Source organism: Leptonotus elevatus, chromosome 14 (genome assembly GCF_054856555.1).
Source record: "Leptonotus elevatus isolate MCC_2025b chromosome 14, RoL_Lele_1.0, whole genome shotgun sequence".
NCBI classification, from domain to species: domain Eukaryota; kingdom Metazoa; phylum Chordata; class Actinopteri; order Syngnathiformes; family Syngnathidae; genus Leptonotus; species Leptonotus elevatus.
In genome coordinates this window covers 17527710-17544395 of record NC_141252.1, presented here as the reverse complement: position 1 = coordinate 17544395, position 16686 = coordinate 17527710, and the positions used below count along the sequence as shown (strand labels likewise).

The following is a 16686-nucleotide window of genomic DNA, read 5'->3' as shown; positions in this document are numbered from 1 at the left end:
AGTCCAGAGAAACAACTGAACAAAAATTATGTATAGTACTCCTAATTAAAATAATAATAAATACATTTAAAAAACTTGAGAAACAATCATACTTTAATAAATTAAAACTTCACTCATATACAAATTACAAAAATTATATGTATTGAAAATATCTAGTAAAAAATACCTAAAATTGTGTTTGTTTTTTAGGGGGAGGGGGTCCAGCAAATAATGCAATTTGCCTTTTTAAGTTTAGTCGTCCGAAGTCCAGATTGAGATCAACATTCTTGTCCATCTCGAGAAATCACTGTAACGTCTGTCTACTGCTGAGCTGTCGAATTACAGTTTTGCACGCGAGTTTGTTTCAGTCTTCAAGCAGAATGTCGAGTTCTTCTAATGGTAACCGGACTCGCAGCTCTTTCTCTGTCATCAGATCTACAAACTCTTGTAGATGCTCAGGTAACAGCTGCACTGCATCCATGTACAAGCCCTGGTGGAACACACATTTTTCAAGGTATTAAAAATACACACAGGAACAACTGCCTTGAATTTATGCATTAAAATGGCAGGTGTTGCTGTTAAGCTTGTGACATACCTTCACCCATGGAATATTCTGTAAGGCTTTGTAAAAGAGCCCCTTGGCTTTATCCAGCTTACCCTCTGACACCTACAAATACAAATAAGTTCACATACTGTACACCTTTTAGTCTAATCACTATGTTTGCTACTCGTTATCTATTATAGATCCAGTATATTAGCGAATGGGTGAATTACATGAGGTGAAAAAATAAAGATATGCAAGGACCATGCAAACTCAACGAGACATTGAACCCTCCGTTTTTATTTGGCTAATTCATGTAGACGGCTGTTTGAATGAATTTCCATCTCACCAGGTAGTGAATGTACATCCTCCAAAGTAAAGGACAGTGGGCGCCCATCTCGGATCCAATGGCGCTTTCAAACAGTCCGCGGATACGGTTGCTGAGACCGTTCTCTGGCAGGACACTCAAGGCGGCGCTTTTGTCGCTGGATCTACGGTTGCCATAAATATTTGATATTCATTTTGTAAAGAATGCATTATTTAAACATTTTTCATAATCAGTTGGGAAAATTAGGCAAGGAGGAATAATATCCCCCCCACTCTTACCTCTGTGCTGCATCCACCAGCTGCTTCCTTTGTTGTTCAGCAACAATAGCAAAGAGCCGTGGCACGACACTGCTGCTGTCCCTTGTTACAGCGTGAAAAAAGCGACGTGCCCGGCCAGCACTATGGTAACGGTTCTCCACCTGAAACAGATCCCAGGTTAAAAGGAAAAATAGTATGTGGGTGTAATTATGTTTAGAATGTAATAAGGATTTTACCTGTACATAAACACTCCAGAGAAGTGCACTGCGAGGCCATCTTAAAAGGGCCGAAGTGAGGGTGTCTCTCAGTGTCGCCAGTGGAAACACACCAACGCTTATGTGATACTTAAGCAGCGACGCCTGCTGCACCGCCAACATCTCACACTCACAAGCTAACCTGCTAACCAAGAGGTTGCTGCCAGAGTGGTAAGCATCAGCGCGAGTGTGCTGGTCAGACGTTAGTGTGCCGTGCAGCTCGTCCATCCGCTCTCTGGCCTGGCTGTAGACTGCGTTTGCCGCTTTGATGCCCATCGTGAGGTACTGGAACAGAGCATAGCAGCCTAGCAGTCCTCTCAACCTCAGCTTCTCTTCTTGGACATCTACGTGACCTGGACAAAGAAGAATAGCATTACAAACACTCACACACGGTTAAACATGATATTTTTTTCTTCATTACTACATTTTGACTGGCATTTGATATTATTACTACCACTGACGTCAGTAATGCATTAGAAAGTAGTGTGTTACTCTAATATTAGCACACGCTACTTTAGTTTTGAGTAACAACTAATCTTAACGCCGCAACACACTACTTTTTCCACACAAGTAATCAGACTGAAGTTACTATTCAGTTTCCATACCTGCCTAAAGTTACTTTGTAAATGATGCTTCTTCGCACTAGCAACAAAAGCATTTCAAAGAAAGTGGTACAGTATTTTACAACACTACAAGCAGTTACAGTTAACAGCCTGCAGGGTACAGTAGTGAGCAAGAATTGACAAGCGACACACTTCTCAGCTATAGTGGCTCTCACGCACCTATTTTTTATTTTTTTTAAACTAATGGTTAATCCATCCATCCATCTTCTGCCGCTTATCCGAGGTCGGGTCGCGGAGGCAGCGGCTTTAGCAGGGATGCCCAGACTTTCCTTCTCCCCAGCTACTTCAACCAGCTCCTCCAGCGGGATCCCAAGGCGTTCCCCAGGCCAGCCCAGAGACAAAGTCTCTCCAGCGTGTCCTGGGTCATCCCCGGGGCCTCCCGCCGGTGGGACATGCCCGGAACACCTCTCCAACTGGCTCCTTTCAACGCTATCTCTAAGAGAGAGCCCGAACACCCTGCGGAGGAAACTCATTTTGGCCGCTTGTATCCGGGATCTTGTTCTTTGGGTCACGACCCAGCTCGTGACCATAGGTGAGGGTAGGAACGTAGATTGACCAGTAAATCAAGAGCTTCGCCTTTTGGCTCAGCTCCTTCTTGACCACAACAGACCGATACAGAGTCCGCATCAATGCAGACGCTGCACCGATCTGCCTGTCGACCTCCCGCTCCATCCTGCCCTCACTCGTGAACAAGACCCCAAGATACTTGAATTCTTCCACTTGGGGCAGGATGTCATCCTCGACCCGGAGAGGGCACGCCACCCTTCTCCAACTGAGGACCACGGTCTCGGATTAGGAGGTGCTGATCTTCATTCCAACCGCTTCACAATCGGCTGCGAACCGCTCCAGTGAGAGTTGGAGATCACAGCTTGATGAAGCCAACAGCACCACATCATCTGCAAAAAGCAGAGATGCAATGCTGAGGCCACCAAACTGGACCCCCTCAACGCCACTGCTGCGCCTAGAAATTCTGTCCATAAAAGTTTTGAACGGAATCAGTGATAAAGGGCAGCCCTGGCGCAGTCCAACCCTCACTGGAGACAAATCCGACTTACTGCCGGCAATGCAGACCAAACTCTGACATCGGTCATACAGGGACCGAACAGCCCGTATCAAGGGGCTCGGTACCACGTATTCCTGAAGCACCCCCCACAGGGCTCCCCGAGGGACACGGTCGAATGCCTTCTTCAAATCTACAAAACACATGTAGACTGGTTGGGCGAACTCCCATGCAACCTAATGGTTAATCAAGAGTAAAATACAGGAGGACACCTGATTCCTAACACTATAGTATTCGTATAGTATTAGAACACGTAAAAAAATGAAACTCTGGTAATGAACATAGTGAAATGTGATAGTATTTAAATGAACTTTCATGTCTGAAGGATTGACATCATTGTTTTCAGCAAAAGGAAGGGGAGAGAATCGCATTTAACTTTTCAAGATGAAAGTAGCCACTATTTTGAATTGGTGTTAGCTAAAAACAAAAAATATTAAGGTTTGTTGCATACTCTGTTCACAACGGATTGCAGGGCAGTATGCATTTAATCACACAAAATGTGTGACTGTAGAAGGTCCCCAAATTTAATAGTTATATTTATAAACAATGTACATTTAAAATGTTGCGTTTCACGATTACAACATTAATAGTTAAATATGTAAATAAGACTGCCTTTATTTAAGAAATTATTTAAAAAAATTATTTGTGTTAAATGAAGTTTGGAATGAATGTTTTCTTTAATTTTTAAATTAAAAACAAGTAGCAAATTTGTTAAGTGAAATCCTAAAGACTAAAAACAAGTCAAAAAGGTTACTGTCTTTATTCTATTTTTAATTAAAAAAAAAAAAAAACTTTGCTCTCTTCCAATTAATTAATTTTTAAGGTAACAGTGGCAACACTGTTACCTTAAAAACTTACTATTACTATTGAAAGCTGACATAATGAGCCCAATTATTGTTTTGAATGTTCTCCCCATGCTTGCATGGGCTTTTTGCCCACATCAAAAACTCATGAAAGGGTAATTGAACTCTTTGCATGAACCTTAGGTGTGAATGTTTGCTCTCTGTCATTGACCAATCCATGATGTACCCTGCTTTTTGCCAAAAGTCAACTGGGATAGGCTCCAGCTCACCCACAACTCAAATGATGCTACAGAAAATGGTAGGAAAGATCAAAAAGCAGAATATATGCTCCCTATTTGGCAAGCAGGAAATTGTTTTTCTGTTCTCATCTAGTGCCTTGTACCAGTTCACTCCAAAATTTAAAAAAATAAATAAAAATAAAAAGTACAAACACTTCCTAATGCTAAATTGCAGTTGGATTGATTTAAGACTAATATAAAAGTATATATAGCAAGTAATCATAATTTTCCTGATTTTTCTGAGCGCGCTTACTTTTTGGGTTGTCCTGAGGATTGCAGAGATCTTGATCAAATGCAGACAAAGCGGCAGTCAGAGCTTGCTCATAAGACCTCCTGGCCTTCAGGACGGCAACCGGAGAGACGGGCTGTGATGATGAAGAAGGCGATAAGGCGTTCCCCTCCGCAAGTCTGGTGAGCAAACATACAGCCGGAGGTGCACTTCCATCCTCGAGCACCACTCCTGGCCCACTTGCGCCATCCTCCACTTCGAGTTGAGCCCACAGCAGACACAACTCACAGAGGAAGGGGTTACCCAGCCCTTTGCCCCCACCCAACGCTGTGGCTGTGGAAAACACTTTGCGAGCCTCTTCCAGGTTACCGAGCATCCACTCCAAGTGGGCGAACTCCCGCCACATTGCCAACGATGAGCGGTTTTCGGGTTCTTTGAGCAACGATTTGGCAATCCGCTTGCTGATTTTGCTCTGAGACCGGAGACGTTTTTTGTTGCCGTGCATGCAACGAAACACCTAAAACAAATACAGAGCTATGGAACGATTTCTGATTGAGATTTCAAAAGGTTCACCAAATAAAAGTCCCTACCTTGAGTTTCTCATACTTTATCCGGATGAGTGACAGGACAGCTCGTTGTTGAGATGAAAGAACGGGTTGGAGCATATTGAACATTGTGTTGACAAACTTCTCGCCATGCTTTCCAAGCCCTGTCCATTTTCTGGTTCCCTGAAGGGTGGTCATGTGACCCACAGAGTTCACCCCAAGGCTTGGTAGGTTGTGGGCAGTCAGAGCACGGCTGGAGTCACTACCTAAAATGAGTTGCTGAGGGTTAGACTTATTTGTCCCTCAACCACGATACCACTTACTTTCAGACTGGTACCAGTATGAGTACTCAACTATTGAGTAGTCACCGGTACAGATAATACTACTACTTTTGATTAATAAAATTTAAAAAAGAGAGATCATTTTAAAGAAAGCCCTACTATATATCTCAATATATCATTTTTGCTTAAAATTGCATGACATTAATGAAAATTTTTCTATTAGCTTCCCCCCCGCCCCCTTTGTTCATAAAATACATAAAACACACAATATAATGAATGTTAATAAATCTAATGAGTCAGTTGTCCAAATACCTTTGAATTCTTGAGGTAGCCTCCTCTTAAATAAAAGCTAAAACCCTACCCGTTTGTCTTTTAAATTTCAAATGTATAACTGTCGTCGTACTTGTTACATGTGGACCTAACGGCATATTCACCCTGAGTGAGCAGGGAAAGGTCCTCCAACAGCAAGCCAGGATGACACAGGCTAGCAGACAACACAGCGTCCACTGGTAGCCCCAGAAATGACAGGAAATGGAGGAGGAGGTGGAGCTGGAGCTCTGGCGAGGACAGGCAAATTAGAGAAGAGCCGATGTCGTCAAACAGCACCTTCAGACAAACAGACAGACACAAGGAGTTCAAGCAAAATTGTCACCATGACGCAACAATAAATTAGCAGCAGATTTTAGACAGTAAATCCCTTTACTTGTCTCTCTGGGTCATCACAGTCATCTTCTGATTGGCCTTTGGCTTTATCAGGTCTCCAAGGCAACCAATGGGCAGCTTCACGAGACGACTCCACATCCAGCCACACCGTCCATCGTGGCTGGCTGCGGTCCTTCACTTCCTCCTCTTCATCCTCCTCCTCCTCCTCGTCTTCCTCTGTGGACAAACACACACATTACATGGTTCTTGCTTCTGGCATACCAAACACAAGCACCTTGCGAGGAGCTTTTTCCACTCACAAAGTTGATGGAATGTCTTTTATTTACCTGCAGAGGGCTGCACCCATCCTCCTCGCTCCTGTTGGACCATCCACGCTTTCCAACCTCTGGCATCCCACTCCCCAACTCTTGCTTCCCCGCTGTCCCAGAAGGGCTCAAAGAACTCAATCTGCACACATCATATAAACAATGTTGTTCTTCTGCCTCCTAATTATTACAAATCTTTTGCAAGTATCATCAAATCTAATTTAATGCTTTTTAATGCAACTTAACACTGCATACTGCATACACACACACACACATATATACTGCACATACATACATACACACATATATGCATATATATATATATATATATGCATATATATATATATATATATATGCATATATATATATATGCATATATATATATATGCATATATATATGCATATATATATATGCATATATATATATGCATATATATATATATGCATATATATATATATATATATATATATGCATATATATATATATATATATATGCATATATATATATATATGCATATATATATGCATATATATATATATATATATATGCATATATATATGCATATATATATATATATATATATATATGCATATATATATGCATATATATATATATATATATATATGCATATATATATATATATATATATATATATATATATATATATGCATATATATATATATATATGCATATATATGCATATATATATATATATATATATATATATATATATGCATATATATATATATATATATATATGCATATATATGCATATATATATATATATATATATATGCATATATATGCATATATATATATATATATATATATATATGCATATATATGCATATATATATATATATATATATATATATATATGCATATATATATATATATATATATATATATATGCATATATATATATATATATATATATATATATATATATATATATATATATGCATATATGCATATATATATATATATATATATATATATATATATATATATATATATATATATATGCATATTATATATATATATATATATATATATATATATATATATATATATATATATATATGCATATATATATATATATATATATATATATATATATATGCATATATATATATATATATATATATATATATATATATATATATATATATATATATATGCATATATATATATATATATATATATATATATATATATATGCATATATATATATATATATATATATATATATATATATATGCATATATATATATATATATATATATATAAAAAATAATTTATAATAATATTTTATATATATATATATATATATATATATATATATATATATATATATAAAATAATTTAAAAAATTTATCGTAATCATCCATAGTTAACTTGCGGTTAATCGTAAATTAATCGCACATTATATCAGTACTAAATGTACAATAAAATAATTTTTCACACTTTTTTAAATTAACATAAAAACATGTGGTTGTATGATTTAGTTCATCTATACAGTAATTAAGTAATTCATAGTTACAGTTAACAGTTATGGTTAAAAGGAGTGTAAAACATTTGAGTCATAGATTTGTGTTTAAGTAATTTTCTACCACTAGACGGCATTAGTGTTTAATGTTGGACATTGGTGATAGGAACACTAAATTTTTCTTTTCAAAATGAGGGCAATTACTATCCGGAACATGAAGCAACTCGTGGACTCCAGGCCATTTTGCGTGGGAATCACCTGTAGCTGTAAGCCGATGCACCTTTCTTTTTCTTCTTGGTCATAGGCTCCTGTGTTGTCTCATCACTGAGCCTTATTTCCGTTGCAAAGAAACTTTCCAAATATGTCTGTTTTTTACTAATTTTGCTAACTTGTCGAGTAGCATCAGCGCTACACGACTGAGATAAATAGCATCTTGACATGCGTCAAGAGTCCGTCGTAAAGAGAGAGAATCCGGTCACTTTTCAAAATAAAATATATTTAAGCCTCGGCTAATCAATTAACTGGAAGTATAGTACGTTTTTTTTATTCTTTCAACTGTGCGGCCCAGTCCAAAGTGGCCCACGGGGCCCGGTGGTTGGGGACCACTGATCTAATGCATGAATACTGTTGCCAATTTGTATTTATGGCACTAGCTAAAAAGTAAATGACACCTCAAAATAACAACCTACCAATGTACAAAAAATATGTATTATTCTTCTGTATGTAAATCCATATGGAATCTAGAAGTTACCCCATTTAACTTGTAACATTCACATCAGATCAGAATGCATGACGTTTGTGACGTATGGCGTGTGCTTTATTTATGTGTTTACCTGCTGCTTGGTGGACAGTTGCCGTACACTGTCAGGCTTGAAGAAGGTAAAGTCGATCATGGCTTGAAAGAGAGAGAGCGCCTTCTCTGAGTGACCGGACTGACGGAGGAAATGGCACTGCTTGGTGAAGATATCTGAACAATGACAAAAGATCATTACTTCCAATCAGCACACGACGCAAATGATTACATACATCACCAGCAAACCACAGAGCTGACAAGGCCATACTTAACACCCACGGTTGTTTACAATAAAGCACATTAGTAGCGGGGTGCTCTTTTAACTTTAATCTAGAGTTAACAAACTGACGGATAAAGCCCGTCTCTTACCCAGCATATCCTCTTCAATCCCTGGCAGAGCTGGGTGGGACACCATGCTGCCATCCCGGACAGCGCTGAGCATGCTGAGACACTTGCCGTAAGCAGAGTTGACTTTTGACACACTGAAGTTGCTGAAGTAGCTCTGGGTGAAGAGAAGATACTCCCTCCACAGAGGGCCACTATTTGGGTGCAGAAAGACCTCAAATAAAACAAAAAAAAGGAGTTAGGCCTTATTTGTTGATACTATATGTTCTCAGGTGAAAATGGTGAATAATATTGCAAAGCAAGGACAGTCAACCAACCAGTTTCTTCCACTCTTTAGCCAGAGCTGATGGTTCCCAAAGTTCTTGGCAGATCCGGAGCCTCTCCCGCTGTAGAGCGACGCAGCTGGGGTTAGAAGCCACAGCACGCTCTGCAATGCTCAGCTTCTTCTCCAGCACGGCCTTGTACGAAGACTTGCGACGATCCTGTAAGTCTTTGCCCTGTTGCCCGTCCTCACCTCCAAATACTGTTGCACTTAATTCATCCTAAAGCAGGACAAGACAATATAAAGTTTGGAATTCATGCTTCATGGCCGTGAACTGATCAAAGGCTTATTAATTCATAAGCAGATCAAGTACATGAGTTGTCATAACTAAGAGCTTAAATTCAGTGCTATTGTCGGTTGGAAATTCTTTAGAGGTTCCCAATTGGACTTGTTTACAAAAGTTGGGCAAATCCTTTGGAGGCGTTGCAGTTTCAAAGATCATGGCTTCAAACCACTGTCTCAAGTGAAAGTTTTTTCTTCAACATTTTGTTGAGGTTTTGGAAGAAGACCCAAAAATCCTGCCAGAATTATGGCCAGGGTTAGACTGTAGTAGTTTTGAAATTTTTGTTATAGGTTTGAGTTTAGTTTTTAGAGCGGGTTTGTTAGTTCTTATTAGTTTCAGTAAGTTTTTTTATTTTTATTTTGTTTTTTTATTCTTGGGGGGTTTCTTTTCTGTAAATTTTGGGATGTTCTTGTGTGCAAGATTTAAAAATCGCTACAAAAGATGCCTGTTTGAGGTTAAACTTGCCAAGGAACACCATTAATATATTTTTTTTAAGGAACACATTAATCTCAATGTGAACAAAATATTCTTGATATCATACAGATAGCGACAGGGCAATTTCTTAGAAACAAAAGGATGTCAAATCTTTTAATGGAAATAAAGGTTTTCAGCCTACAGAGGGCTTAATTGTATAGACAGCCCAAAAATCAGAGTGAAACAATGATGTCTATTTTAGCAAAATTTGATTTCTGTAACTCCAAATGCTTCTCAATATCTTGTGTGGCCCTCACGTACTTGTATTCATGCTTGACAACGTCTCGGCATGCTCCTAATGAGACGACGGATGTGGCATGTCCTACCAGATCTGTGTAAGGCACAGGTGTCAGTGTCCGGTCCTCGAGGGCCGAGTCCTGCATGTTTTTTTAGGTTTCTCTACTCCAACACACCTGATTCAATAATCAGGATCATTATCATTATCAGACTCCTGCAGAGCTTGCTGATGAGCTTAAATATGAAATATAAATTCATAGCAGCAACCTGCCTGTGCCTAATGGGCCGAAATACATAATGTCTCACCGGTGTTCTATTGGGTTTAAGCTAGAGGATCCTAGAGGCCATTCAAATGTATCAAGTTCTTCATCCTCCAGTTATTGCCTGCATACTCTTGCCATAACAGGCCGGGCATTATTGTGCATTAGGAGGAAACCAGGACCTACTGCACCAGCGTAGGGTCTGACAATGGGTTCAAGGATTTCATCTCGATACCTAATGGCAGTCAGACTACCCTTTTCTAACCAGTAGAGGTGTGTGCATCCCTCCACGGATATGCTTCCCCAGACCATCACTGATCCACCACTAAACCTGTCATGTTGAGCGGTGTTGCAGGCAGCATAACGTTCTCCTTGTCTTCTCCAGACTCTTGCACATCTATCACTGGTGCTCAGGGTGAACCTGCTCGCGTCTGCGAAGAGTACAAGCGCCAGTGGCAGACTTGCCAATTCTGGTGTTTTCTAGCAAATGTCAGTCGAGCTCCACGGTGCTGGGCAGTGAGCACAGGGCTCACTACAGGACGTCGGGCTCTCAGCCCACCTTCATGAAGTCTGTTTCTGATTGTTTGGGCAGAGACATTCACACCAGCTGGGGTCATTCTGTAGGGCTCGAGCAGTGCTCAACCTGTTCCGCCTTGCATAAAGGAGCAGGTATAGGTCCTGCTGATGGGTTGAGGACCTTCTACGGCCCTGTACAGATCTCCTAGTTTCTAGGACCTAGAATAATCCAGAAATCTCTGTGCAACTTCTGTAGGGTTAACAAATCACCTCATACCGCAAGCAGTAATAATGATTCAAGCCAAAACCAGCCCAAAAAGATCAAGAGGGAGAAACTCGGATTGAGCACCACATGTAAAACCAGTAATCTTTTTTTTTTTGGGGGGGGGGGGGGTCATTGTTGTCACCTAGTGCACCTGTTGTTAATTCCATCAACACCAATACAGCTGAAAATGATTAACAATGCCCTCTGCTACATAACCGACCAGATAATTATCAGACAGGTTTATCGTATCATATCAGGTATAATCATACCTAAACATACTAAAAGTGATATGTTTGTTTAAGAAGTGAGTCTCCTTACTTGATATCTAATAAATTTTAGCCAGAGTTGAGTGTCCTCAGGTTGCTCTCTCAGTTTCCTGTTGAACTCTTCAGTCTGGCTGGTCAAAAGCACAGTTTCCTGTCCTGTCTCCAAGTTGTGCTGGTCGTGCTCATCTGCCTGCTCCTGCTTTCCCTTCCCCTGCAGCCAGAGGGCAGTGGTGGAGTCGTATACGCCGAGGGGATTCACTGATAACGTCTGTGCACTGCCACCTGGAGCGACACAGTGAAGGCCAAAAGGCATGCAAAAGTAGATTAAATCAATATAGAATCAAATAAAAGCCTTACAGGACAGAGGATGAGAATGTAGTCAGAATTGAGCAGAGGGGGCTGTACGTGAAATCATGCTCTAGTACAGTAATACATTTAGAAGATTTGACTATCACGTGGAACCTCTGAGGTTCAACATAATCCAACTTCAGAAGCTGCCAATTTGCAGATGTCCATTTTCACCATCAGAAACAATTAAAATAGAACAAAAGTGGTTCCAGTGTCCAACTGTCACCACCATAAAATCTCTATTAACTGCACAGGACGTGTTATTACTCGCAGTTACTTCTGAATTGTACAACCTCGGGATCATTCAACTCTTGAGGTTTTAATTAGAAATGCAAAATGCTGATGTGATGATGATTGTTGTAAATGACACCATGTGATGTTACTCCACATTGTGGCTGAATTTCATACCTGTCTCCGCTTTTTTCTCCCCCCCAACGTCTTCCAGTGGAAGAAATCGGTTGGAGTTGGTGACATCACTGCCTTCACAAACTCTCGGTATTGTCAGGAGAGGTGGCTGAGCCTTGAGCAAGTCACGACACGCTGTAGAAAAGTATCTGTCTGCGTCTTTCTTCTTCTTCCCCCCTTTATGTTTCTTATTAGCGTCCTCCCAGCTTACTTCTTGTCTGCGAGCATCCAGACCTAGTGATGATATCCCCTTCCTCCTATACCTGCAATAAAACACTTTCTTGAAAAACAACACATATTTGAGGGCAATCTATAGCTGCATTCAGAGTGTCCGCCCTAATTCTGACTTTTATCATATCCAGCTTGCATCCATCTTGATTTTATGAAGTCTGAACAGCAAAGAAACAACATGAAATATGATTTGAGATGGATGGTTTTAAGACCACATCGCGAGGAGGTTTGAAATGTGACACAGTCACAGATTTTTTTTCATCTGCGCCTTTGGTGCAGATAACAGAGGTGACAACTACGTCACCTACACACCAATGTCGTAGAGATGGAATGACAGAGGCACAATTCTAGATGCTAACTAGCATTCATTGCAACTCATGCAGGTACAACAGGTCAGTGCCAAGGCCTGATTTGTCACGCAACAAACAAAAATCATCAGGTTACTTTATACTGTAAAGGACAGTGTGTACAGTCGAGTTTCCAGATCTGATTTGATAAAAAAAAAAAAAATTAACTCATTCACTGCCATTGACGGCTATAGACGTCAAAAATTCATTTTAACTATTTCTATTAGTTTAACATTTTTTTCCACTTTTGTTAAAGTGTGAAAACCTCATTTTTTTAATTGTACATTTAGAACAGATATAAAATTTGTGATTAATCGTGAGTTAACTAGTGAAGATTAATTACAATAAAAAAATGTAATCGCCTGATGGCCAATTTTTAATAATCTTTTTTTTTTGCGTCAGGCGATTAATTTTTTAAAATTGTAATTAATCACATGACTTCAATAATTAACTCACGATTAATCACAAATTTTATATCTGTTCTAAAATGTACAATAACAATTGATTTTTTTTAGGTTTTCCTACTTGTGGAAAAAGTGTAAACCTAATAAAAATAGTTCAAATGAATTTTTGACGTCTATAGCCGTCAATGGCAGTGAATGAGTTAAAATGGCAAAAGTGTTCGCCTTTTATGTTGTATGTGTGTGTGTGTGTGTGTGTGTGTGTGTACATACTACATTGTGAGGACCAAAATACATCTTTAACCAACAGATTGAGGAAATTTTTGTGAAGTGAGGACATTTTGGCCGGTCCTCACAACTCAAGACCTCTTTTTGAGGGTCAAGATTTGGTTGTAGAGTTTAGGTTTGAATTGGGTTTTGGTTGAGGTTAGGGTAAGGAATGGGGGTAGGCAATCATTTTTGATGGTTGGGGTTAGGACAGGGATAGGCAAGTTCGGTCCTAGAGAGCCACAGTCCTGCATGTTTTCTGTGTCTCCTGCCTCCAACCGAGGTGTTTCAAATCATCAGCTCATAATGACGTTCTGTAGGAGCCTCTCGGCTGTGTTTGAGGGAGACATCAAAAATATGCAGGACTGCGGCTCTCTAGGACCAACTTGCCTACCCCTGGGTTAGGGGAAGGGGCTAGGACAGAGGTGGACATCGAGGGCCGAAGTCCTGCAGGTTTTGCATCTTGCTCTTCTCCAACACAGCTGATATATGATCAGCTCATCAGCAAGCTCTGCATAAGCCTGATAACGATCCTGTTGATTGGAATCAGCTTGTGTTGAAAGTGAGAAACCTCTAAAACCTGCAGGACTCCGGCCCTCGAGGACCGAGATTGCCCACCTCTGGGCTAGGAAATGCATTATATAAATGAGATGGCCCCACATGTGCATTACCTTGCTACATCTCCTCTGTATAGAGACTTGTACGTCCAGTTGGCCGCGTCAGATTTAGAGTCGACACAGAATGGCTGTGCTGTGGGCGACTGAATATCATCCAACCAGGAGAAAGAACTTGCGATTGGAGCAGCCTGGTGTCTGTATTCACAAGAAGACACATAGTAATCAGGAACAAAGAAGTCAGAAGTCCCTTAGAGTGGATGATTGTTTGAATTCAAACTGATGGGATGCAATCAAACAGTATTGGTTAATGTAAACACATTTGATGGTGTGTGTACCGGTACCTGTTTGTTTCTTGTTTCTTCTTGAGATCACTTGGGAAGATTGGTTCAGAGTCTGATCCACTGCTGTCTGTTGGCCTTTTAGTCTTATTTTTGTGTTTTTTCTTTTTTTCTCCATGCTTTTCATGCTTCTTTCTCTTCTTCGATGACACATTATGCTCATCTGTTCTGTTTAGACTGAATATATTGCATGAGAGTCAAATACAAGGACACATGACAATATTCATCCGGCCTGAAACTTCAACTTAGTAAATTTACAATTTGTTCTTGGAGAGAACTTTTTATTTGTCATTATTCTGCTTACAAGTAAGATTAACTGTAACATACATAATAATTTAATGCAATATGTACGATAAAACAAGATAAAAGTATGTAATCCATTTTGATACAGAAAAGGATGGTCCATCTATCCATGTTCACTAGTATCATTTACAATTTCATTAAACTTCAAACGTTTTTAAATATTTTACCTTGCGTCTTTGTTGTGTAGCTCCTCACTTTTCTTGTCTAAGAAACGACTATGAAGGGAAAGGGCATCACTGGTCTGAAAACTCTTATTGCTCAGCCAGTTGAATTCTAAATAGGAAACAAATCCCAAAAAGTGTTACTTCAGATACCACATTAAAAGGGTTGTCACTCTGTATTTACATGTAGTGCGGGTATCACTAATATTTCAAAATACAGTACTGTCAAATCCATCAGCCTGTTTAGTACAACAAATTACTATCTTACAAGGTCAGGCTTAAATTTTAGGACTTGGAAAGGCTTGGCTAAAACTAAAGAAAGATTGAACGCTACTATGACATAATGTGGAGTGCAGAGGCCACCTCATGAGGCAAGATCAGCAGATAAATTACTTTTGCATTCAAGGTTTTATATTTTTGATATAACATCTCATGGCACTTTTGATATAACATCTCATGTTAACATGTTAAATTTAAAACTCAAAGATATGACACAAAACAATGGCATTTAACTTAATCCGTCACAATAAAAGTTAAATACACAAAGAGTTCACAGTTTAGCTTACCAGTTTATTCAAGCATCAACTAACATTTGCATCAATTATGTATTAAATTCAGAAGACTACATAATCCAGAATACTGAAAATGATTTGGTCCATCAAAAAAACAAAAACAAAACATACAAAAACAAAAACAAAACATAATTACCTATATCTTAGTACAGCTCAATTCAAATGCATTTATTGAGCAAAGTGGCTTTTGGTCAGATAATGTTATGATTTAACAGGATTAGATGATTTAAGATTTGCTTACCAAAGTAATTAATTACTTGACTCGTCTTGCCGCAAATTTTGAGGGTCCTTGCTTGTTTTTTGCCATATTAACTTGGGACTTGAGTAAAACTTCTGTTTCTGTTAGTCTGTGTCTCTAGTCCCGTATCTGCTAGTTGCTGTATATTAGTAGTGTTAGCCTTCGGTTATATTCAAAGACAGCTGCACCTGCTAACAGCTAACGCCAATATGTGCTCTTTATTCATTAGCATCTGCATATCAAGACACAACGATCAATTACATCAACGTTTAAGTAATGTAACAGATTTGTTTAACCAAACATGAGCGCTGCACAACCCCGAAAAGTATTGTCTGCTGTCCACTTGGTAAGGATTATTATCTAACAACTAAAAACACACATAAGTAACTTGATGAATATGGAGAGAATATTACCAATGGGTGAGTCTTCAACCTTTTCGTTACTAACTTCTGCAAAGGCTGGAAACAGTGCCATGTTTTTGTCCTGTTTAGTGTACAGTCGCAGGGAAATGACGTAATGTGCAATGCGACAAAAAAAACTGTGGACACATGAATACAACCCCACCCACCCACACACTACCGCCGCCACCACCATCACCTCTAGTATTATTGTAGAACCAATAAATATAACGTGTGCACAAAATGCTAAATTGTGGCCATTCAATAGAAATTTATATCATTAGGTGTCCCGAGAGTTGACAGTTGTGTAAGCAAATCGACAACTTATTTTATGGAAATGGTAGGTAGAGGAGCTTTCATTTCTGTTACGCCAATGTTACACTGGGTGGGGGGGGGGGGGGTTATGGTATTCCTAGCCGCTGGCATTACTACGTTTGTTTTCATTTAAATGTTTCAGCTCCGAGGCACAAATGTTTGACAAATATTACAGGCCAAGCAGCATGATGGGGGATAACGTGTTGCAGTGTCGCACTTTGGCACAGGGGGGTGGTGTCGGTCCAGGGAGTGAATGAGAGCAGTGGAGCTTGTACTGCTTGCACTGTATGTTGGTTGAAAGGCTAAAATAAAGTTTGTGAGAAAACAACGAGTACAGTGTTGTCTTT

At 39.3% G+C, this 16686-nt stretch overlaps 1 protein-coding gene across 1 annotated transcript; it reads right to left on the bottom strand.

The window, feature by feature from the left end:
- Nucleotides 1–75: 75 nt before the first annotated feature.
- Nucleotides 76–16134, bottom strand: nrde2 (NRDE-2, necessary for RNA interference, domain containing). Its single transcript, XM_086094671.1, has 19 exons — nucleotides 16040–16134; nucleotides 14823–14928; nucleotides 14356–14529; nucleotides 14069–14209; nucleotides 12155–12414; nucleotides 11451–11680; nucleotides 9093–9317; nucleotides 8800–8989; nucleotides 8471–8604; nucleotides 6168–6288; nucleotides 5882–6057; nucleotides 5613–5784; nucleotides 4943–5163; nucleotides 4377–4869; nucleotides 1342–1712; nucleotides 1127–1266; nucleotides 870–1011; nucleotides 575–646; nucleotides 76–469 (listed from the first exon to the last, which is right to left on the bottom strand). The coding sequence occupies exons 1-19, from the start codon at nucleotides 16098–16100 to the stop codon at nucleotides 344–346; spliced, it is 3555 nt and encodes a 1184-aa protein (XP_085950797.1). The 5' UTR covers nucleotides 16101–16134; the 3' UTR covers nucleotides 76–343.
- Between the last annotated feature and the right edge of the window lie 552 nt (nucleotides 16135–16686).